The sequence below is a fragment of the Melopsittacus undulatus genome, chromosome 28, assembly GCF_012275295.1.
Source record: "Melopsittacus undulatus isolate bMelUnd1 chromosome 28, bMelUnd1.mat.Z, whole genome shotgun sequence".
Taxonomy (NCBI): domain Eukaryota; kingdom Metazoa; phylum Chordata; class Aves; order Psittaciformes; family Psittaculidae; genus Melopsittacus; species Melopsittacus undulatus.
Genome location: NC_047554.1, coordinates 80,144 through 104,806, shown reverse-complemented (window position 1 = coordinate 104,806; position 24,663 = coordinate 80,144). Strand labels below are relative to the sequence as shown.

The following is a 24,663-nucleotide window of genomic DNA, read 5'->3' as shown; positions in this document are numbered from 1 at the left end:
ATAGACCCCCCATAGAGACCCCATAGAGACCCCATAGAGACCCCATAGAGACCCCATAGAGACCCCATAGACCCCATAAGCCCCTCACCATATGTGGGTACTTCTCGGGGTCAGTGACACTGATGTCAGTCAGCTTAATGTTCAGGTACTGGGGGGGGGGGGGGGTTAGAGATGGCAGAGACCCCCCCAGCCCCATAGATACCCCCATTGAACCCCCAGCCCCATAGATACCCCATTGAACCCCCCAGCCCCATAGATACCCCATTGAACCCCCCAGCCCCATAGATACCCCATTGAACCCCCCAGCCCCATAGATACCCCATTGAACCCCCCAGCCCCATAGATACCCCATTGACCCCCCCAGCCCCATAGATACCCCATTGAACCCCCCAGCCCCATAGATACCCCATTGAACCCCCCAGCCCCATAGATACCCCATTGAACCCCCCCAGCCCCATAGATACCCCATTGAACCCCCCAGCCCCATAGATACCCCATTGAACCCCCCAGCCCCATAGATACCCCCATTGAACCCCCCAGCCCCATAGATACCCCCATTGAACCCCCAGCCCCATAGATACCCCATTGAACCCCCCAGCCCCATAGATACCCCCATTGAACCCCCCAGCCCCATAGATACCCCATTGAACCCCCCAGCCCCATAGATACCCCATTGAACCCCCCAGCCCCATAGATACCCCATTGAACCCCCCAGCCCCATAGATACCCCCACTGAACCCTCCAGCCCCATAGATACCCCCATTGACTCTCCAGAGCCCCATAGATACCCCATTGAACCCCCCAGCCCCATAGATACCCCATTGAACCCCCCAGCCCCATAGATACCCCCATTGAACCCCCCAGCCCCATAGATACCCCATTGACCCTCCAGCCCCATAGATACCCCATTGAACCCCCCAGCCCCATAGATACCCCCATTGAACCCCCCAGCCCCATAGATACCCCCATTGAACCCCCCAGCCCCATAGATACCCCCATTGAACCCCCCAGCCCCATAGATACCCCATTGAACCCCCCAGCCCCATAGATACCCCATTGAACCCCCCAGCCCCATAGATACCCCCATTGAACCCCCCAGCCCCATAGATACCCCATTGAACCCCCCAGCCCCATAGATACCCCCATTGAACCCCCAGCCCCATAGATACCCCCATTGAACCTCCCAGCCCCATAGATACCCCATTGAACCCTCCAGCCCCATAGATACCCCATTGAACCTCCCAGCCCCATAGATACCCCATTGAACCCCCCAGCCCCATAGATACCCCATTGAACCCCCCAGCCCCATAGATACCCCATTGAACCCCCCAGCCCCATAGATACCCCATTGAACCCCCCAGCCCCATAGATACCCCATTGACCCTCCACAGCCCCATAGATACCCCCATTGAACCCCCCAGCCCCATAGATACCCCATTGAACCCCCCAGCCCCATAGATACCCCCATTGACCCTCCAGCCCCATAGATACCCCATTGAACCCCCCAGCCCCATAGATACCCCCATTGAACCCCCCAGCCCCATAGATACCCCATTGAACCCCCCAGCCCCATAGATACCCCATTGACCCCCCCAGCCCCATAGATACCCCATTGAACCCCCCAGCCCCATAGATACCCCCATTGAACCCCCAGCCCCATAGATACCCCCATTGAACCCCCCAGCCCCATAGATACCCCATTGACCCCCCCCAGCCCCATAGATACCCCATTGACCCCCCCAGCCCCATAGATACCCCATTGAACCCCCCCAGCCCCATAGATACCCCATTGAACCCCCCAGCCCCATAGATACCCCATTGAACCCCCCAGCCCCATAGATACCCCATTGAACCCCCCAGCCCCATAGATACCCCATTGAACCCCCCAGCCCCATAGATACCCCATTGAACCCCCCAGCCCCATAGATACCCCATTGAACCCCCCAGCCCCATAGATACCCCCATTGACCCTCCAGAGCCCCATAGATACCCCATTGAACCCCCCAGCCCCATAGATACCCCATTGAACCCCCCAGCCCCATAGATACCCCATTGAATCCCCCAGCCCCATAGATACCCCCATTGAACCCCCAGCCCCATAGATACCCCATTGACCCTCCACAGCCCCATAGATACCCCCATTGAACCCCCCAGCCCCATAGATACCCCATTGACCCTCCAGAGCCCCATAGATACCCCATTGAACCCCCCAGCCCCATAGATACCCCCATTGAACCCCACAGCCCCATAGATACCCTCAGAGCCCCATAGATGCCCCCAGAGCCCCCCCAGAGCCCCATAGATACCCTCAGAGCCCCATAGATACCCTCAGAGGCCCCCCCAGCCCCATAGATGCCCCCAGAGCCCCATAAGTGCCCCCTCCCTGCCCCACAGCCCCATAGATGACCCCAGAGCCCCATAGATGACCCCTCCCTGCCCCACAGCCCCATAGACACCCTCAGAGCCCCATAGATACCCTCAGAGCCCCCCCACAGCCCCATAGATGCCCCCAGAGCCCCATAAGTGCCCCCTCCCTGCCCCACAGCCCCATAGACACCCTCAGAACCCCATAGATACCCTCAGAGCCCCCCCCAGCCCCATAGATGCCCTCAGAACCCCATAGATGACCCCAGAGCCCCATAGGTGACCCCTCCCTGCCCCCCAGCCCCATAGATACCCTCAGAGCCCCATAGATGCCCCCAGAGCCCCATAAGTGCCCCCTCCCTGCCCCACAGCCCCATAGACACCCTCAGAACCCCATAGATGCCCCCAGAGCCCCATAGATGCCCCCAGAGCCCCCCCATAGACACCCTCAGAGCCCCATAGATACCCTCAGAACCCCATAGATGCCCTCAGAGCCCCCCCCAGCCCCATAGATGCCCCCAGAGCCCCCCCCCAGCCCCATAGATGCCTGCAGAGCCCCATAAGTGCCCCCTCCCTGCCCCACAGCCCCATAGACACCCTCAGAGCCCCTCCCAGCCCCATAGACACCCTCAGAGCCCCATAAGTGCCCCCTCCCTGCCCCACAGCCCCATAGACACCCCCAGAGCCCCATAGATGCCCCCAGCCCCATAGATGCCCCCAGAGCCCCATAGATGCCCCCAGCCCCATAGATGCCCCCAGAGCCCCATAGATGCCCCCACAGCCCCATAGATGCCCCCAGCCCCATAGATGACCCCTCCCTGCCCCACAGCTCCCCCCATACCTGATCCACTGAGTGCAGGGTCCCACAGATGCTGCCGAGAGAAACGGGGGGGTCATGGGGGCTACAGGGAGCTATGGGGTGTCCATAGGGCTCTATGGGGCTCTATGGGGTCTCTATGGGTCGCTATAGGTCTCTATGGGGTCTCTAAGGATCTCTATGGGGCTCTATGAGGTGTCTATGGGGACCTATGGTCTCTATCGGGCTCTATGGGGTTCCTATGGGGACTATGGGTCCCTATAGGTCTCTATGGGGTCTCTATGGGTCTCTATGGGTCTCTATGGGTCTCTATGGGTCTCTATGGGTCTCTATGGGGTCTCTAAGGGTCTCTATGGGTCACTATGGGTCTCTATGGGGTCTCTATGGGTCCCTATGGGTCTCTATGGGTCACTATGGGTCCCTATAGGTCTCTATGGGTCACTATGTGTCTCTATGGGTCCCTATAGGTCTCTATGGGTCTCTATGGGTCCCTATAGGTCTCTATGGGTCTCTATAGGTCCCTATAGGTCTCTATGGGTCCCTATAGGTCACTATGGGTCCCTATAGGTCTCTATGGGTCTCTATGGGGTCTCTATGGGTCTCTATGGTCCCTATAGGTCTCTATGGGTCTCTATAGGTCTCTGTGGGTCTCTATGGGGTCTCTATAGGTCTCTATAGGTCTCTATGGGTCTCTATAGGTCTCTATAGGTCTCTATAGGTCTCTATGGGTCCCTATAGGTCTCTATAGGTCTCTATAGGTCTCTATAGGTCTCTATGGGTCCCTATAGGTCTCTATAGGTCCCTATAGGTCCCTATAGGTCTCTATAGGTCTCTATAGGTCTCTATACGTCCCTATAGGTCTCTATAGGTCTCTATAAGTCCCTATAGGTCTCTATGGGTCCCTATAGGTCTCTATAGGTCCCTATAGGTCTCTATAGGTCTCTATAGGTCTCTATACGTCCCTATAGGTCTCTATAGGTCTCTATAAGTCCCTATAGGTCTCTATAGGTCTCTATAGGTCCCTATGGGTCTCTATAGGTCCCTACAGGTCACTATGGGTCTGTATGGGTCCCTATAGGTCTCTATGGGTCTGTATGGGTCCCTATGGGTCTCTATGGGTCCCTATAGGTCTCTATAGGTCTCTATAAGTCTCTATAGGTCTCTATGGGTCCCTATAGGTCTCTATAGGTCTCTATAGGTCTCTATGGGTCTCTATAGGTCCCTATGGGTCTCTATAGGTCTCTATATGTCTCTATAGGTCTCTATAGGTCTCTATATGTCTCTATATGTCCCTATGGGTCTCACCTCAGGTCATTCTTCAGCTCCACGACCACGTCCTTCCCAACCAGCGACTTAAAGAACGAGTAGAAGAGCTGCGGGGGGGGGGGGGGGGGGTCACCGTGAGGTCACCGTGAGGTCACCGGAGGTCACCGCGGGGTCACCCCCCCCCCCCCCCCCCCCCCGGTCCCGTTCTCACCATGGCGGCCGCTCCGGAACGTGCCCCCCCCCCAATCTCCCGCCAGCAGCGCGCGCGCCGCGCGGGCCACGCCCCCTTCCGCTGACGTGACCACGCCCACTTCCCTACGTGACCACGCCCCCTCGCGTTGAGGCCACGCCCCCTCCCCCTTACGCTGTGACCACGCCCCCTCCAGCTGAGGCCACGCCCCCGCTGAGGTCACGCCCCCCTGACGTTGAGGCCACGCCCCCTGACGTCGAGGCCACGCCCCCTTCCGGTGTAGCCACGCCCCCCGGACGCGGGGGCAGCGCGGGAAGTGAGTCACCCCCCTCGAGAGAGAGGGGGGCAAAGGTCAAGGGGAGGGGCCAAGGGGGAAGCAGCGTGTGTGTCACGTGTCACGTGTCACATATGGCACACATGTAACACGTGTCACGTGTCACACGTGTCACATGTCACACATGCACCCCCCCATGAGTCCCCTATGGCCCATGTGTGACACGTGTGTAACATGTATCACATGTCCCATAGCCCATATCCCATAATATTCCATATCCTATATCCCATGTCCCATGTCCCACATTGCATACCCCATACCCCATGTCCCATACCCCACGTCATATGTCCCATGTCCCATACCCCATATCCCATAATATGCCATACCCCATATCCCATACCCCATATCCCATACCCCATATCCCATGTCCCATACCCCATATCCCATGTCCCATGTCCCACATCCCATACCCCATATCATACGTCCCATACCCCACATCACATACCCCATGTCCCATACCCCACGTCACATGTCCCATACCCCATATCCCATATCCCATATCCCATACCCCATACCCCATATCCCATACCCCATATCCCATATCCCATACCCCATACCCCATACCCCATACCCCATATCCCATACCCCATATCCCATATCCCATATCCCATACCCCATACCCCATATCCCATACCCCATATCCCATATCCCATACCCCATACCCCATACCCCATACCCCATATCCCATATCCCATATCCCATACCCCATATCCCATACCCCATATCCCATACCCCATATCCCATACCCCATATCCCATATCCCATACCCCATACCCCATACCCCATACCCCATATCCCATATCCCATATCCCATACCCCATATCCCATACCCCATATCCCATATCCCATATCCCATATCCCATACCCCATATCCCATACCCCATACCCCATACCCCATATCCCATATCCCATACCCCATACCCCATATCCCATATCCCATATCCCATATCCCATACCCCATACCCCATATCCCATATCCCATACCCCATACCCCATACCCCATATCCCATATCCCATACCCCATATCCCATATCCCATATCCCATATCCCATACCCCATATCCCATATCCCATATCCCATACCCCATACCCCATACCCCATATCCCATACCCCATACCCCATATCCCATACCCCATACCCCATATCCCATACCCCATACCCCATATCCCATATCCCATATCCCATATCCCATACCCCATATCCCATATCCCATACCCCATACCCCATACCCCATATCCCATATCCCATATCCCATACCCCATACCCCATACCCCATACCCCATATCCCATATCCCATATCCCATACCCCATATCCCATACCCCATATCCCATATCCCATATCCCATATCCCATACCCCATATCCCATACCCCATACCCCATACCCCATATCCCATATCCCATACCCCATACCCCATATCCCATATCCCATATCCCATATCCCATACCCCATACCCCATATCCCATATCCCATACCCCATACCCCATACCCCATATCCCATATCCCATACCCCATATCCCATATCCCATATCCCATATCCCATACCCCATATCCCATATCCCATATCCCATACCCCATACCCCATACCCCATATCCCATACCCCATACCCCATATCCCATACCCCATACCCCATATCCCATACCCCATACCCCATATCCCATATCCCATATCCCATATCCCATACCCCATATCCCATATCCCATACCCCATACCCCATACCCCATATCCCATATCCCATATCCCATACCCCATATCCCATATCCCATACCCCATATCCCATATCCCATATCCCATATCCCATACCCCATACCCCATATCCCATATCCCATATCCCATATCCCATACCCCATATCCCATATCCCATACCCCATACCCCATATCCCATACCCCATATCCCATATCCCATATCCCATACCCCATATCCCATATCCCATATCCCATATCCCGTGTCCCTCCCATCCCACGCTGGGCAGGACCGGGTGGGGTTGGACCGGATGGACCTGCCCCGTGGTGTCCCCGTCACCCTCCTGTCACCCATTGACACCCATTGTCACCCATTGACACCCATTGACACCCATTGTCACCCATTGTCACCCATTGACACCCATTGACACCCATTGACACCCACTGACACCCATTGACACCCATTGTCACCGTCACCGTCACCGTCACCCCCTCCTGCCATGGCCATATAAGGGCAGCCCCACAGCCCCATAGCACCCACAGGAACCGGCAGGTGAGCAGGGACATGGGGCAGGGGAGAGGGATGTGGGGTATGGGGTGTGGGATATGGGGTATGGGATATGGGGTATGGGATATGGGTATGGGATATGGGATATGGGATATGGGATATGGAGTATGGGATATGGGACATGGGGTATGGGGTATGGGATATGGGGTATGGGATATGGGGTATGGGATATGGGTATGGGGTATGGGATATGGGATATGGGATATGGAGTATGGGATATGGGACATGGGGTATGGGGTATGGGATATGGGGTATGGGATATGGGTATGGGGTATGGGATATGGGGTATGGGATATGGGATGTGGGATATGGGGTATGGGATATAGGATATGGGGTATAGGGATATGGGGTATGGGATATGGAGTATGGGGTATGGGATATAGGATATGGGATATAGGATACAGGGTATGAGATATGGAGTATGGGGTATGGGATATGGAGTATGGGATGTGGGATATAGGGATATGGGATGTGGGGTATGGGATGTGGGATATAGGATACAGGGCATGAGATATGGGGTATGGGATATGGAGTATGAGATAGGGGATGTGGGATATAGGGATATGGGATGTGGGGTATGGGGTATGGGATATGGAGGATGGGATATGGGATGTGAGATACAGGGATATGGGATATGGGTTATAGGGATATGGGATATAGGGATATGTGATATAGGGATATGGGATATGGGATGTGGGATATAGGGATATGGGATATGGGATATAGGGATATGTGATATAGGGATATGGGATATGGGATGTGGGATATAGGGATATGGGATATAGGGATATGTGATATAGGGATATGGGATATGGGATGTGGGATATAGGGATATGGGATATAGGGATATGTGATATAGGGATATGGGATATGGGATATGGGGTATGGGATATGGGATATAGGATATAGGGATATGGGATATAGGATATAGGAATATAGGATATAGGGATATGGGATGTGGGATATGGGATATAGGATATAGGGATATGGGATATGGGCTATGGGCTATGGGATATAGGATATAGGGATATGGGATATGGGCTATGGGCTATGGGATATAGGATATAGGGATATGGGATATGGGATATAGGATATAGGGATATGGGGTATGGGATATGGGATATAGGATACAGGGATATGGGATATAGGATATAGGATATAGGGTATGGGATATGGGATGTGGGATATAGGATATAGGATATAGGGTATGGGATATGGGATATGGGATATGGGATATAGGATATAGGGATATGGGCTATGGGATATAGGATATAGGGATATGGGCTATGGGATATAGGATATAGGGATATGGGATATGGGATATAGGATATAGGGCTATGGGCTATGGGCTGTGGGTCTGACCCCATCCCTGCTCTGCACCAGGATGTGCTCTGGTGCTCAGTGTCTGGTGAACCTCCTGCGCTGGATCTGGGGCATCGTGCGGCGCCTCTGGGGGGGGCATGGAGGTGAGGGATCCTATAGGGGTATGGATCCTATAGGGGTATGGATCCTATAGGGGTATGGATCCTATAGAGGGGTATGGATCCTATAGGGGGTATGGATCCCATAGGGGGGTATGGATCCTATAGGGGTATGGATCCTATAGGGGTATGGATCCTATAGGGGGGTATGGATCCCATAGGGGGTATGGATCCCATAGGGGTATGGATCCCATAGGGGGTATGGATCCCATAGGGGTATGGATCCCATAGGGGGATGGATCCCATAGGGGTATGGATCCCATAGGGGGGTATGGATCCCATAGGGGGGTATGGATCTCATAGGGGGGTATGGATCCCATAGGGGGGTATGGATCCTATAGGGGTATGGATCCTATAGGGGTATGGATCCTATAGGGGGGTATGGATCCTATAGGGGTATGGATCCTATAGGGGGGTATGGATCCTATAGGGGTATGGATCCCATAGAGGGTATGGATCCCATAGAGGGTATGGATCTCATAGGGGGGTATGGATCCCATAGGGGTATGGATCCCATAGAGGGATATGGATCCCATAGGGGTATGGATCCCATGGGGGGTATGGATCCTATAGGGGGGTATGGATCCCATAGGGGGGGATGGATCCCATAGGGGTATGGATCCCATAGGGGGTATGGATCTCATAGGGGGGTATGGATCCTATAGGGGGGTATGGATCCCATAGGGGGATGGATCCCATAGGGGGGTATGGATCCCATAGAGGGGTATGGATCCCATAGAGGGGTATGGATCCCATAGGGGGGAATGGATCCCATAGGGGGGGATGGATCCCATAGGGGGTATAGATCCTTTAGGGGTATGGATCCCATAGAGGGTATGGATCCTATAGGGGGGTATGGATCTCATAGGGGGGTATGGATCCCATAGGGGGGGATGGATCCCATAGGGGTATGGATCCCATAGGGGGGTATGGATCCCATAGGGGGGGATGGATCCCATAGGGGGTATGGATCCCATAGGGGTATGGATCCCATAGAGGGGTATGGATCCCATAGGGGGGACACCATGGGGGGGTCAAGGTCACCACTGACCCTCCCCCCCCCTCTCCCCCCACAGTGACCCCCCCTCCCCCCGCGGCTGAACGAAGGACACTGGTGCCGGATAAACAGGACTGAGCCCCTCCCCCCCCCGGACCTGAACCCCCCAATGGGGACCCTGAACCCCCCAATGGGGAACATGGACCCCAATGGGGACACTGAACCCCCCAATGGGGAACATGGACCCCAATGGGGACACTGAACCCCAATGGGACACTGAACCCCCCAATGGGGACACTGAACCCCAATGGGGACCCTGAACCCCAATGGGGACCATGAACCCCAATGGGGACACTGAACCCCAATGGGGACCCTGAACCCCCCAATGAGACCCTGAACCCCAATGGGGACCCTGAACCCCAATGGGGACACTGAACCCCAATGGGGAACATGAACCCCAATGGGGACACTGAACCCCAATGGGGAACATGGACCCCAATGGGGACACTGAACCCCAATGGGGACACTGAACCCCAATGGGGAACATGAACCCCAATGGGGACACTGAACCCCAATGGGGAACATGGACCCCAATGTGACCCTGAACCCCAATGGGGACCATGAACCCCAATGGGGACCCTGAACCCCAATGAGACACTGAACCCCAATGGGACCATTCCAGGCAATAAATACCCTTGAAGCCACATCCATGTCTGTCCGTGTGGGAAATGGGATCCTCATCCTCATCTTCATCCCATCCCATCCCCATCCCCATCCCATCCCCATCCCATCCCATCCCATCCCATCCCCATCCCATCCCCATCCCATCCCCATCCCATCCCATCCCCATCCCATCCCCATCCCATCCCATCCCCATCCCATCCCATCCCATCCCATCCCCATCCCATCCCATCCCATCCCCATCCCCATCCCATCCCATCCCCATCCCCATCCCATCCCCATCCCATCCCATCCCCATCCCCATCCCATCCCATCCCATCCCCATCCCCATCCCATCCCATCCCATCCCCATCCCATCCCCATCCCATCCCCATCCCCATCCCCATCCCATCCCATCCCCATCCCATCCCCATCCCATCCCCATCCCATCCCCATCCCATCCCATCCCATCCCATCCCATCCCATCCCATTCCCATCCCATCCCATCCCCATCCCCATCCCATCCCCATCCCATCCCATCCCATCCCATCCCATCCCCATCCCATCCCATCCCCATCCCCATCCCATCCCCATCCCCATCCCATCCCCATCCCATCCCATCCCCATCCCATCCCATCCCATCCCCATCCCCATCCCATCCCATCCCATCCCATCCCATCCCCATCCCATCCCCATCCCATCCCCATCCCCATCCCATCCCCATCCCCATCCCATCCCCATCCCATCCCCATCCCATCCCCATCCCATCCCCATCCCATCCCCATCCCCATCCCATCCCCATCCCCATCCCCATCCCATCCCCATCCCATCCCATCCCATCCCCATCCCATCCCATCCCATCCCCATCCCATCCCCATCCCATCCCCATCCCATCCCCATCCCATCCCCATCCCATCCCCATCCCATCCCCATCCCATCCCATCCCATCCCATCCCCATCCCATCCCATCCCATCCCATCCCCATCCCATCCCATCCCATCCCATCCCCATCCCATCCCATCCCATCCCATCCCCATCCCCATCCCATCCCCATCCCCATCCCATCCCCATCCCATCCCCATCCCATCCCATCCCATCCCATCCCATCCCCATCCCCATCCCATCCCCATCCCCATCCCATCCCCATCCCCATCCCATCCCATCCCATCCCATCCCCATCCCATCCCCATCCCATTCCCATCCCATCATCACCCCATAGCAATGGGGTCAATGGGGTCAATGGGACAAGGCCCCATGGGCTGGAGGTGTCACCATCTGCTATCAGTCAGTGCCAGGAAGGGATCAATTAACCCTAATGACCCTGATGAGACACACCCGGATCCTGCTGACTCATCCCAAGCCCTGTGGATCCACCTCATGATCCTATATCCCATATCCTATATCCCATATCCCATATCCCATATCCCATGTCCCATGTCCCATATCCCCATATCCCATATCCCATATCCCATATCCCATATCCCATATCCCATGTCCCATGTCCCATATCCCCATATCCCATATCCCATGTCCCATATCCCATATCCCATATCCCATGTCCCATATCCCATGTCCCATGTCCCATATCCCATATCCCATATCCCATATCCCATGTCCCATATCCCATATCCCATATCCCATGTCCCATATCCCATGTCCCATATCCCATATCCCATATCCCATATCCCATATCCCATGTCCCATGTCCCATATCCCATATCCCATACCCCATATCCCCATATCCCATGTCCCATGTCCCATATCCCATATCCCATATCCCATATCCCATATCCCATATCCCCATATCCCATGTCCCATGTCCCATATCCCATATCCCATATCCCATATCCCCATGTCCCATATCCCATATCCCATATCCCATATCCCATATCCCATGTCCCATGTCCCATGTTCCCATATCCCATATCCCATATCCCATGTCCCATATCCCATATCCCATGTCCCATATCCCATATCCCATATCCCATATCCCATATCCCATATCCCATGTCCCATGTCCCATGTTCCCATGTCCCATATCCCATATCCCATGTCCCATGTCCCATATCCCATATCCCATGTCCCATATCCCATGTTCCCATGTCCCCATGTCCCCATGTCCCATGTCCCATGTCCCCATGTCCCATGTCCCATATCCCATATCCCATGTCCCATGTCCCCATGTCCCCATGTCCCCATGTTCCCATGTCCCCATGTCCCATGTTCCATGTCCCCATGTCCCATATCCCCATGTCCCATATCCCATATCCCATGTCCCCATGTCCCCATGTCCCCATGTCCCATGTCCCATGTCCCATATCCCCATGTCCCATATCCCATATCCCATGTCCCATGTTCCCATGTCCCATGTCCCATGTCCCCATATCCCCATGTTCCCATGTTCCCATGTCCCATGTCCCATATCCCATGTCCCCATGTCCCATGTCCCATGTCCCCATATCCCATGTCCCATGTCCCATGTCCCATGTCCCATATCCCCATGTCCCATATCCCATATCCCATGTCCCATGTTCCCATGTCCCATGTCCCATGTCCCCATATCCCCATGTTCCCATGTTCCCATATCCCATATCCCATATCCCATGTCCCCATGTCCCATGTTCCCATGTCCCCATATCCCCATGTCCCCATGTCCCATGTCCCCATGTTCCCATGTCCTATGTCCCATGTCCCCATGTCCCATATCCCATGTCCCATATCCCATATCCCATGTCCCCATGTCCCCATGTCCCATGTCCCATATCCCATATCCCATATCCCATATCCCATATCCCATATCCCATATCCCATATCCCATATCCCCATGTTCCCATGTCCCATGTTCCCATATCCCCATGTCCCCATGGATCAGGAAGCACCAACCCCAATGGGGTCGAATTCCATAGGGACCAGCTGTTACCCCATCCTGGAGCCCCAATTCCCGTTTAACCCCATTAAGGTGCCTGGAAAACTTGGAATAATCCCATATTCTTGTGGATATCCCATTAATAAAGGGATAAATAGGATAAAATGGGATAAATGGGATAAATGGGATATAATGGGATGGATTAAACCAGAATCCATAGGATCAAGTGGAAGGTTTCCGCTTCCCAGTGATGCTCCTTATGCCCTTCCCAAGGGTTGGAATCTGCTCCAGGATAAAGGAAGTAACTGGGAAGTAAATGGGAAGTAAATGGGGAGTAAATGGGGAGTAAATGGGAAGTAAATGGGAAGTAAATGGGAAGTAACTGGGAAGTAAATGGGGAGTAACTGGGAAGTAAATGGGAAGTAAATGGGAAGTAACTGGGAAGTAAATGGGAAGTAAATGGGAAGTAAATGGGGAGTAAATGGGAAGTAAATGGGAAGTAAATGGGAAGTAACTGGGAAGTAAATGGGAAGTAAATGGGAAGTAAATGGGAAGTAAATGGGAAGTAACTGGGAAGTAAATGGGAAGTAAATGGGATTACTGGGACACGTTATCCCTGGAATCCTCCTGCTTATCCCTGTTCATTCCTCCTCCATCCCCGTTTATTCCCCTATCCCATCTGCTCCATCTCGTCCCTATAGGGGCTTATTTGCCCCTATGGATTGGGTACATTCCTACCCATCCCTATGGATCTGGGCAGGGGGATGGGAGGGGTTAAGGTCCCAATCCCTTAGGAAAAGCCATTCCCAATGCTGGGAATGGGATCCAGGCTCAGCCATCACTTGGGGCTGCGCTTGCAGGGACCCTATGGAGCATCCCACAGGTCATTCCCATGCTTCCAGAGCTCGGGAATGCTGCACCCTGGGGCTATTGCAGCTGAATGGGATGTATGGATGGGCCATCAGCAGCAGTAGGGTGGGGGGGGGGGGGGGGGGGGGGAGGAGTTTCCCATAGGATTGGGCACCTGGAGATCCTATTCCCGGTTTCGGACCCGTTTCCTGTGGGGTTTGCTCCTTCGCCCATGCTGCTCCCGGCTCCCTGCTTCCACATGGGATTGATCCATAGGGATGAGGTGCCTGGATCTGAAGGGGTAAGCGTCTCCCGACCCCAATTCCTTAGGGATGAGCATCTCCAGGTCCCAATTCCCTATGGATGAGCATATCCCGACCCCAATTCCTTAGGGATGAGCATATCCCGACCCCAATTCCTTAGGGATGAGCATGTCCCGACCCCAATTCCCTAAGGATGAGCATCTCCCGACCCCAATCCCCTATGGATGAGCATCTCCCGACCCCAATTCCTTAGGGATGAGCATATCCCGATCCCAATTCCCTAAGGATGCACATCTCCAGGTCCCAATCCCCTATGGATGCACATCTCAGATCCCAATTCCCTAAGGATGAGCATATCCCGACCCCAATTCCCTAAGGATGAGCATCTCCCGACCCCAATTCCTTAGGGATGAGCATCTCCCGACCCCAATTCCCTATGGATGCACATCTCAGATCCCAATTCCCTATGGATGCACATCTCAGACCCCAATTCCCTAAGGATGAGCATCTCCCGACCCCAATTCCTTAGGGATGAGCATCTCAGATCCCAATTCCCTATGGATGAGCATATCCCGACCCCAATTCCCTATGGATGCACATCTGGATACAAGGGGAGTAAAACCGGGATAAGAACGGGATAAATCGGGATAAACCCGATGGAAATAGGGAAAACCAATGGGAAATGGGGGGGGGGGATTGGGAACAGGCGTTTTCCGCCCCATAACCATGGGGTTGGTGCCTCCCTGCCCCCATCCCGACCATGGGTCCCAGGTATGGGATTCCCATCGGGAATGGGGTGAATCCGTCGGGATTCGGGTCAGTTCCCACCTCCGGGTCGGGGCCATCCGGATGCGTTCGGGTTTTGGGGTAAAATCTCGAGGTTTCCTTTAATTTCGGGGTCAGTTTTTGTCGCGTTCGGGAATTTTTGGGGCTGAATTCGTCTTTTTTTTCAAAAATTTGGGTCTTCGGGGTTGTTTTTTTTTAAATTTTTTGATATTTTGGTTCTTTTTGGGGCTTTTTTTGTGGGTTTTTTGGCTCTTTCCACTTTTTATTTGTCCCTTCGGGCTCCGAAAATTGATTTTAAATCTTGATTATTTTGGTTTAAAAAGTTGGTTTTTTAGTTTTGACTTTGCGACTTTTGGGTTTTTTTGGTGGTTTTTGGGTTTTTTTTTGTGTTTTTTGGGGTTTTTTTGTGGTTTTTGGGTTTTTTGTGGTTTTTGGGTTTTTTTGTGGTTTTTGGGTTTTTTGTGTTTTTTGGGTTTTTTTTTGTGGTTTTTTGGGTTTTTTTCCCCTTTTTTAACCCAATTTCGGGTTTTTTTGGGTGGGATTTTGTGCTTTTCCCCCCCCGACATTCCCACATCCCATTCCCGTTCCCATCCCCTCAGGTGCCGGAGGCTCTGCAGGAGGTCACCATTCCCAGCGCGGAGCAGCCGGATCCATCCTGCGGCCCCCCCCCCATAGGTAAGATACCCATAAAAGGGTTCAAATTGACCCAAAAAGGGCTGAAATTGCCCCAAAAAGGGTTCAAATTACCCAAAAAGGGTTCAAATTGCCCCAAGAAGGGTTTAAATTACCCCAAAAAGGGTTCAAATCCCCAAAAAGGGTTCAAATTGCCCCAAAAAAGGGCTGAAATTGCCCCAAAAAGGGTTCAAATTACCCCAAAAGGGTTCAAATTGCCCCAAAAAGGGTTCAAATTGCCCCAAAAAAGGGCTGAAATTGCCCAAAAAAGGGTTTAAATTGCCCCAAAAAAGGGCTGAAATTACCCCAAAAAGGGTTCAAATTGCCCCAAAAAGGGCTGAAATTGCCCCAAAAAGGGTTAAAATTGCCCCAAAAAGGGTTCAAATTACCCCAAAAAGGGTTCAAATTACCCCAAAATGGTTCAAATTGCCCCAAAAAGGGCTGAAATTGCCCCAAAAAGGGTTCAAATTGCCCCAAAAAGGGTTCAAATTACCCCCAAAAAGGGTTCAAATTGCCCCAAAAAGGGTTCAAATTACCCCAAAAATGGTTCAAATTGCCCCAAAAAGGGTTCAAATTGCCCCAAAAAGGGTTCAAATTACCCCAAAATGGTTCAAATTGCCCCAAAAACGGTTCAAATTACCCCAAGAAGGGTTCAAATTACCCCAAAAGGGTTCAAATTACCCCAAAATGGTTCAAATAGCCCCAAAAAGGGTTCAAATTGCCCCAAAAAGGGTTCAAATTACCCCAAAAAGGGTTCAAATTACCCCAAAAAGGGTTCAAATTACCCCCAAAAAGGGCTGAAATTGCCCCAAAAAGGGTTCAAATTACCCCAAAAGGGTTCAAATTGCCCCAAAAAGGGTTCAAATTGCCCCAAAAAGGGTACAAATTACCCCAAAATGGTTCAAATTACCCCAAAAAGGGTTCAAATTGCCCCAAAAAGGGTTCAAATTACCCCAAAAAGGGTTCAAATTACCCCAAAATGGTTCAAATAGCCCCAAAATGGTTCAAACTGCCCCAAAAAAGGGGTGAAATTGCCCCAAAAGGGTTTAAATTACCCCAAAAAGGGTTCAAATTACCCCAAAAAGGGTTCAAATTGCCCCAAAAAGGTTCAAATTGCCCCAAAAAAGGGCTGAAATTGCCCCAAAAAGGGTTCAAATTGCCCCAAAAAAGGGCTGAAATTGCCCCAAAAAGGGTTCAAATTGCCCCAAAAAAGGGCTGAAATTGCCCCAAAAAGGGTTCAAATTGCCCCAAAAAAGGGCTGAAATTGCCCCAAAAAGGGTTCAAACTGCCCCAAAAAAGGGCTGAAATTGCCCCAAAAAGGGTTCAAATTGCCCCTAAAAAGGGCTGAAATTGCCCCAAAAAGGTTCAAATTGCCCCAAAAAGGGTTCAAATTACCCCAAGAAGGGTTCAAATTACCCCAAAAGGGTTCAAATTACCCCAAAAAGGGTTCAAATTACCCCAAAAAGGGTTCAAATTACCCCAAGAAGGGTTCAAATTGCCCCAAAAAGGGTTCAAATTGCCCCAAAAATGGCTGAAATTGCCCCAAAAAGGGTTTAAATTGCCCCAAAAGGGTTCAAATAGCCCCAAAAGGGTTCAAATTACCCCAAAAAGGGTTTAAATTACCCCAAAAAGGGTTCAAATTGCCCCAAACCGGCCCCAAAACGGGATTATGGGATCCCACCTGGAGCAGGACCCACAGCGCCCTCTGCCGACGGCTCCTGCCCCTGCAATGGGATCCAGGTGGGAAGGAGCATCCCAAGCCCTGGGTGGGATGGGGAGCAAAGCTTTGGGGTTCCCAATGAGCATCATTGGTGCTGCTATTCCAGCTGTTATCCCATGTTCCCATATGGATAATATCCCAATTCCCATATGGAAACACATGGGAACCCTCAGGTGTTATCCCATGTTCCCATATGGAAACACATGGGAACCCTCAGGTGTTATCCCATGTTCCCATATGGAAACACATGGGAACCCCCCAGGTGTTATCCCATGTTCCCATATGGAAACACATGGGAACCCCCAGGTGTTATCCCATGTTCCCATATGGAAACACATGGGAACCCTCAGGTGTTATCCCATGTTCCCACATGGAAACACATGGGAACCCCTCAGGTGTTATCCCATGTTCCCATATGGAAACACATGGGAACCCTCAGGTGTTATCCCATGTTCCCATATGGAAACACATGGGAACCCCTCAGGTGTTATCCCATGTTCCCATATGGATAATATCCCAATTCCCATATGGAAACACATGGGAACCCTCAGGTGTTATCCCATGTTCCCATATGGAAACACATGGGAACCCTCAGCTGTTATCCCATGTTCCCATATGGAAACACATGGGAACCCTCAGGTGTTATCCCATGTTCCCATATGGAAACACATGGGAACCCTCAGGTGTTATCCCATGTTCCCATATGGAAACACATGGGAACCCTCAGGTGTTATCCCATGTTCCCACATGGAAACACATGGGAACCCTCAGCTGTTATCCCATGTTCCCATATGGAAACATATGGGAACCCTCAGGTGTTATCCCATGTTCCCATATGGAAACACATGGGAACCCTCAGGTGTTATCCCATGTTCCCATATGGAAACACATGGGAACCCTCAGGTGTTATCCCATGTTCCCATATGGAAACACATGGGAACCCTCAGGTATTATCCCATGTTCCCATATGGAAACACATGGGAACCCTCAGGTGTTATCCCATGTTCCCATATGGAAACACATGGGAACCCTCAGCTGTTATCCCATGTTCCCATATGGATAATATCCCATGTTCCCATATGGAAACACATGGGAACCCCCCAGGTGTTATCCCATGTTCCCATATGGAAACACATGGGAACCCTCAGGTGTTATCCCATGTTCCCATATGGAAACACATGGGAACCCTCAGGTGTTATCCCATGTTCCCGTATGGAAACACATGGGAACCCTCAGGTGTTATCCCATGTTCCCATATGGAAACACATGGGAACCCTCAGGTGTTATCCCATGTTCCCATATGGAAACACATGGGAACCCTCAGGTGTTATCCCATGTTCCCATATGGAACCACATGGGAACCCCCAGGTGTTATCCCATGTTCCCATATGGATAATATCCCAATTCCCATATGGAAACACATGGGAACCCTCAGGTGTTATCCCATGTTCCCATATGGAAACACATGGGAACCCTCAGGTGTTATCCCATGTTCCCATATGGAAACACATGGGAACCCCTCAGGTGTTATCCCATGTTCCCATATGGAAACACATGGGAACCCTCAGGTGTTATCCCATATTCCCATATGGACAATATCCCCTTTTCCCTGCTCTCAGTCTCAGTGCTGCTCCCTCCCCTTACCCTTTAGACTCCATCACCCTATAGACCCCCCCCCATGAGGGAATTCCCACTTTGGGATACCTGGATTGATCCCATAGAGGCTCAATGTCTCCTGCTGGTCCCTGCCCCCCCATTCCCATCGGCATTCCCAGGGCAGGATGCTTGGATCCCAGACATCCCGAGCTCGGAGGAGGAGGAGGAGAGGGGCAGACCCCTCCTGATGCTGTGGTCCAGGAGCAGGAAGCAATGGAAGAGCTGTTGGGATGCTGGGAGCTCGCCTGGATCCATCCCATCCTCAGGTATGGGGGGGGGGGTGGGTGCTCCCATCCATCCCTTTCCAAGGGGGAATTCCCTTTATCCTTTGGATTCTCTCCCATCCATCCCCATCATTCCCATTGGATCCTCCCCCATCCATCCCCATCATTCCCATTCCCATTGGATCCTCCCCCATCCATCCCCATCATTCCCATTCCCTTTGGATTCTCCCCCATCCATCCCCATCATTCCCATTCCCTTTGGATCCATCCCCATCATTCCCATTCCCTTTGGATCCTCCCCCATCCATCCCCATCATTCCCTTTGGATCCTCCCCCATCCATCCCCATCATTCCCTTTGGATTCTCCCCCATCCATCCCCATCATTCCCTTTGGATCCTCCCCCATCCATCCCCATCATTCCCATTCCCTTTGGATTCTCCCCCATCCATCCCCATCATTCCCATTATCCATTGGATTCTCCCCCATCCATCCCCATCATTCCCTTTGGATCCTCCCCCATCCATCCCCATCATTCCCATTCCCTTTGGCTTCCCCCCATCCATCCCCATCATTCCCATTCCCTTTGGCTTCCCCCCATCCATCCCCATCATTCCCATTCCCTTTGGATTCTCCCCCATCCATCCCCATCATTCCCATTCCCTTTGGCTTCCCCCCATCCATCCCCATCATTCCCATTCCCTTTGGATTCTCCCCCATCCATCCCCATCATTCCCATTCCCTTTGGATTCTCTCCCATCCATCCCCATCATTCCCATTCCCTTTGGATCCTCTCCCATCCATCCCCATCATTCCCATTCCCTTTGGATTCTCTCCCATCCATCCCCATCATTCCCATTCCCTTTGGACTCTCCCCCATCCATCCCCATCATTCCCATTCCCTTTGGATTCTCCCCCATCCATCCCCATCATTCCCATTCCCTTTGGATTCTCTCCCATCCATCCCCATCATTCCCATTCCCATTGGATCCTCCCCCATCCATCCCCATCATTCCCTTTGGATTCTCCCCCATCCATCCCCATCATTCCCATTCCCTTTGGATTCTCCCCCATCCATCCCCATCATTCCCATTATCCATTGGATCCTCCCCCATCCATCCCCCTCATTCCCTTTGGATCCTCCCCCATCCATCCCCATCATTCCCTTTGGATCCTCCCCCATCCATCCCCATCATTCCCATTGGATCCTCCCCCATCCATCCCCATCATTCCCATTGGATTCTCCCCCATCCATCCCCATCATTCCCATTCTCTCCCCCCAGACGACGGCCGCCGGAGCTCCCCCCCCTCCATCCCCTCCCACGTCCCCCCCTCAATGACCCCATCAGGTCCCCATCCCCCCCTCAACCACCGGCTCCATCGCAACCACCCCCCCCACGGCACCATCCCCCCATCCCATCACCACTGCGGCACCTGCGGCAAGACCTTCAGCCGCGGCTCCAGCCTGCGCCGGCACCAGCGGCTCCATGTCAACCAGCAGCCCTTGAGCTGCCCCATCTGCGGGCGCAGCTTCGGCTCCAGCCTCCTGCTACGGGAGCACCGGCAGAGCCGCTGCCGGCGCCGGCGCCACCGCTGCCCCACGTGCGGCAAGCGCCTGGCGACGCCGCGCTCCTTGCGCCGGCACCGGCGCCGGCACGGCCTGGCGTTCCCTTGCTCCCAATGCGGCAAGGCCTTGAGCTCGCGGGCGTCGCTGGTCGCGCACCAGCGCATGCACACGGGTGAGCGCCCGTTCCCATGCCCTGACTGCGGTAAGGGCTTCGCGGCTCGAGCGGCGCTCAACAAGCACCGCAAGCGGCACCAGGATGGAGCCGCGTTCACCTGCCCTGACTGCGGCAAGAGGCTCATGTCCAAGGCTACGCTCCTGGAGCACCGCAGGCTGCACACTGGGGAGAGGCCCTTTGAGTGCCTGGAGTGCGGCAAGAGCTTCGCGGGCAGCAAGTCATTGAGCAAGCACCGCAAGGCGCACGCGGAGCGCCGGCTCCAGGCGCTGCCAACCGGAGCCGCGGTCATGGCACACACACAGAGCCTGCAGCTCTGTCCCCATTGCGGGAAGGGGTTCCGGGACCGGACGGGGCTGAACCGGCACCAACTGGTCCATACTGGGCACAGGGGGTTTGAGTGCCCGGAGTGTGGGAAGAGGCTCGGCTCTAGCGCCACGCTGCTCAGTCATCGCCGTATACACACTGGGGAGAGGCCATTTGAGTGCAGGCAATGCGCTAAGAGGTTCATGTCTAACTCGTCCCTTAGTAAGCATGTGAGGAAGTGTGGGGGGGGGGGAGAGGGGAGGAGGTAATGGGGGGGGTGGGGCAGGGAGGGATGGGGGCATGGATGGAGGGGTGGATATATGGATGGATACAGGGATGAATGGATGGATATATGGATGAATGGATGGATATATGGATACATGGATGGATACAGGGATGAATGGATGGATACATGGACACATGGATACACAGATGGATGGATATATGGATGAATAGATGGATATATGGATGGATAAAGGGATGAATGGATGGATACAGGGATGAATGGATACACGGATGGATGGATACATGGATGAATGGATGGATATATGGATGGATACAGGGATGAATGGATGGATACATGGATGGGTGAATGGATGGATACATGGATGGGTGAATGGATGGATACATGGATGAATGGATGGATATATGGATGGATACAGGGATGAATGGATGGATACATGGATGGGTGAATGGATATATGGATGGATACATGCATGGATGGATGAATGAATGGATGGATATATGGATGAATGGATGGATACACACATGGATGGATGGATACATGGATGCATGGATGGATACATGGATGGATGGATACATGGATGGATGGATACATGGATGGATGCATGGATGGATGGGATGGATGCATGGATGGATGGATACATGGATACATGGACGGATGGATACATGGATGGATACATGGATGGATGCATGGATGGATGCATGGATGGATGGATGGATACATGGATGGATGGATACATGGATGGATGGATGCATGGATGGATGGATGCATGGATGGATGCATGGATGGATGCATGGATGGATGGATGGATGGATGCATGGATGGATGGATGGATGGATGAATGGATGGATGGATACATGGATGGATGGATGGATACATGGATGGATACATGGATGGATGGATACATGGATGGATGGTCAGTGAAGCTGAGGGGTGTCCCCAAGCCCCACCCCCACCCTCTGTTCTCCATCCACACTCTCCTCCCCATTCCCCCCCATGCTCATCTCAGTGCTGTGGTTCCCCCCAGCCCCACACCGTGACCCTCTATGGGGCTGGGACCCCCCTCTGTGTGTCCCCCCTTCCCCAAGAGGGGCAATAAATCAATGGGGGGATCCCCCCATGGCTCCATCCCAATGGATCCGGCTGCTCCTGGGGCAGGGATACTGGGAACATGGGATATGGTCCTGATGGAGCTCGGGATGTGGGATGGGGGATGGGACACACTGGGGCTGTGGGATGGGGTTAGCACCAGGAAGGGCAGGATTCCATGCTCAGTATCCTTATGGAATCTCATGGTGGGGAGAGGCACCAAGGGGAGCTCCAGCGCTTGCTTTCCATAGGGAATCCCATCATTCCCGCTTGTTTTCCATAGGGAATCCCATCCTTCCCACTTGTTTTCCATAGGGAATCCCATCATTCCCACTTGTTTTCCATAAGGAATCCCATCCTGCTTGTTTTCCATAGGGAATCCCATCATTCCCACTTGTTTCCCATAGGGAATCCCATCATTCCCACTTGTTTCCCATACGGAATCCCATCATTCCTGCTTGTTTCCCATAGGGAATCCCATCATTCCCGCTTGTTTCCCATAGGGAATCCCATCATTCCCACTTGTTCCCATAGGGAATCCCATCATTCCCGCTTGTTTCCCATAGGGAATCCCATAATTCCTGCTTGTTTTCCATAGGGAATCCCATCCTTCCTGCTTGTTTTCCATAGGGAATCCCATCATTCCCACTTGTTTTCCATAGGGAATCCCATCCTTCCTGCTTGTTTTCCATAGGGAATCCCATCCTTCCTGCTTGTTTCCCATAGGGAATCCCATCATTCCCACTCGTTTCCCATAGGGAATCCCATCATTCCCACTCGTTTTCCATAGGGAATCCCATCATTCCCAGTGGGATAACGTGATCCTATCCCCTTCCTCCTTTAAACCCAATGGGAATGTCCCAGAACTCCCATTCCCCCTTTATTACCACCAGGAGGAGCCCCATTGTCCCCTATGGGGGTAGCGTGGCCGAGCGGTCTAAGGCGCTGGATTAAGGCTCCAGTCTCTTCGGGGGCGTGGGTTCGAATCCCACCGCTGCCAGGTCCCTTTTGGGCACCTCCACTGCCACATCTGCGGGGGGGGGGAACCACATCTGGAGGGGCTGATCCCAACCCCCCCCCCCCATCTAACAGCTGGGGATTGATCCCTGTGCACTGTTCTTTGGGATGGGGGGAGGGGCAAAACCCCTTTTCCACCTTCCCAATGTCCTGGAGAAATCCTGGATCCCCCCCCCCATTATTCCCATGGGAATCAAGCCCATCCATAGGGAACATCCTGGATCCCAAGGAGCAGCCGGAGGTGGTCAGGAAAGGAAGGACCTGGCTCATGGAGCTGCCTCTATCCCATATGGGCTCCTCCATACTGGGATCTCCATCGGCTCCGGCTCCGCATCCCATAGGATCCTGTGCCAGGAGCAGAGCTGCTCCTTCCCCCGGCCTCCATCCATGCAGGTGCCTGGAAGCTGCTGTTCCCGATGTGATTCCAATGGGAATCCCCCATGGATCCATGCAGGTGGCATCGGGATGCTCCACATCCATCCCTGCTCGAGGCACCCGGAGCCTCATCCTCACTCCCGATGGAGGCGAGGCCATGGATCCATCCCTTGTGTTCCCTTTGCTGCCTAATGGATCATTCCTACCCCTCCGGGCCCCACATGGACTCGTCCATCCCTTATCCCACTTGGATCTTCTCCAGCCAAGCCCAACCATGGGGACACCACAATGGGCAAGGCTGGATCCCGCCTGGAATGATCCCACATGGAATGATCCCACCTGGAATGATCCCACATGGAATGATCCAAGCACAGTCCTAAGCCTGGAATGATCCCACATGGAATGATCCAAGGACAGTCCTAAGCCTGGAATGATCCCACATGGAATGGTCCAAGGACAGTCCTAAGCCTGGAATGATCCCACATGGGATGGTCCAAGG

General features: G+C 53.3%; 1 protein-coding gene, 1 long non-coding RNA gene and 1 other non-coding gene across 3 annotated transcripts; all 3 read left to right on the top strand.

The window, feature by feature from the left end:
* The first annotated feature begins 7,094 nt into the window (after nt 1-7,094).
* On the top strand, nt 7,095-10,406 carry LOC117437814 (uncharacterized). The gene is made up of 3 exons (XR_004550513.1): nt 7,095-7,207; nt 8,606-8,688; nt 9,780-10,406. It is a non-coding gene; the product is annotated as an uncharacterized lncRNA (long non-coding RNA).
* A 3,901-nt stretch (nt 10,407-14,307) lies between these two features.
* Nucleotides 14,308-23,726, top strand: LOC117437803 (zinc finger protein interacting with ribonucleoprotein K-like). Its single transcript, XM_034072435.1, has 5 exons — nt 14,308-14,376; nt 15,724-15,799; nt 19,292-19,438; nt 20,678-21,527; nt 23,666-23,726. The coding sequence occupies exons 1-5, from the start codon at nt 14,308-14,310 to the stop codon at nt 23,724-23,726; spliced, it is 1,203 nt and encodes a 400-aa protein (XP_033928326.1).
* TRNAL-AAG (transfer RNA leucine (anticodon AAG)) lies at nt 23,691-23,772 on the top strand. The gene has a single exon. It is a non-coding gene; the product is annotated as a tRNA-Leu (tRNA).
* The last annotated feature ends 891 nt before the right edge of the window (nt 23,773-24,663 follow it).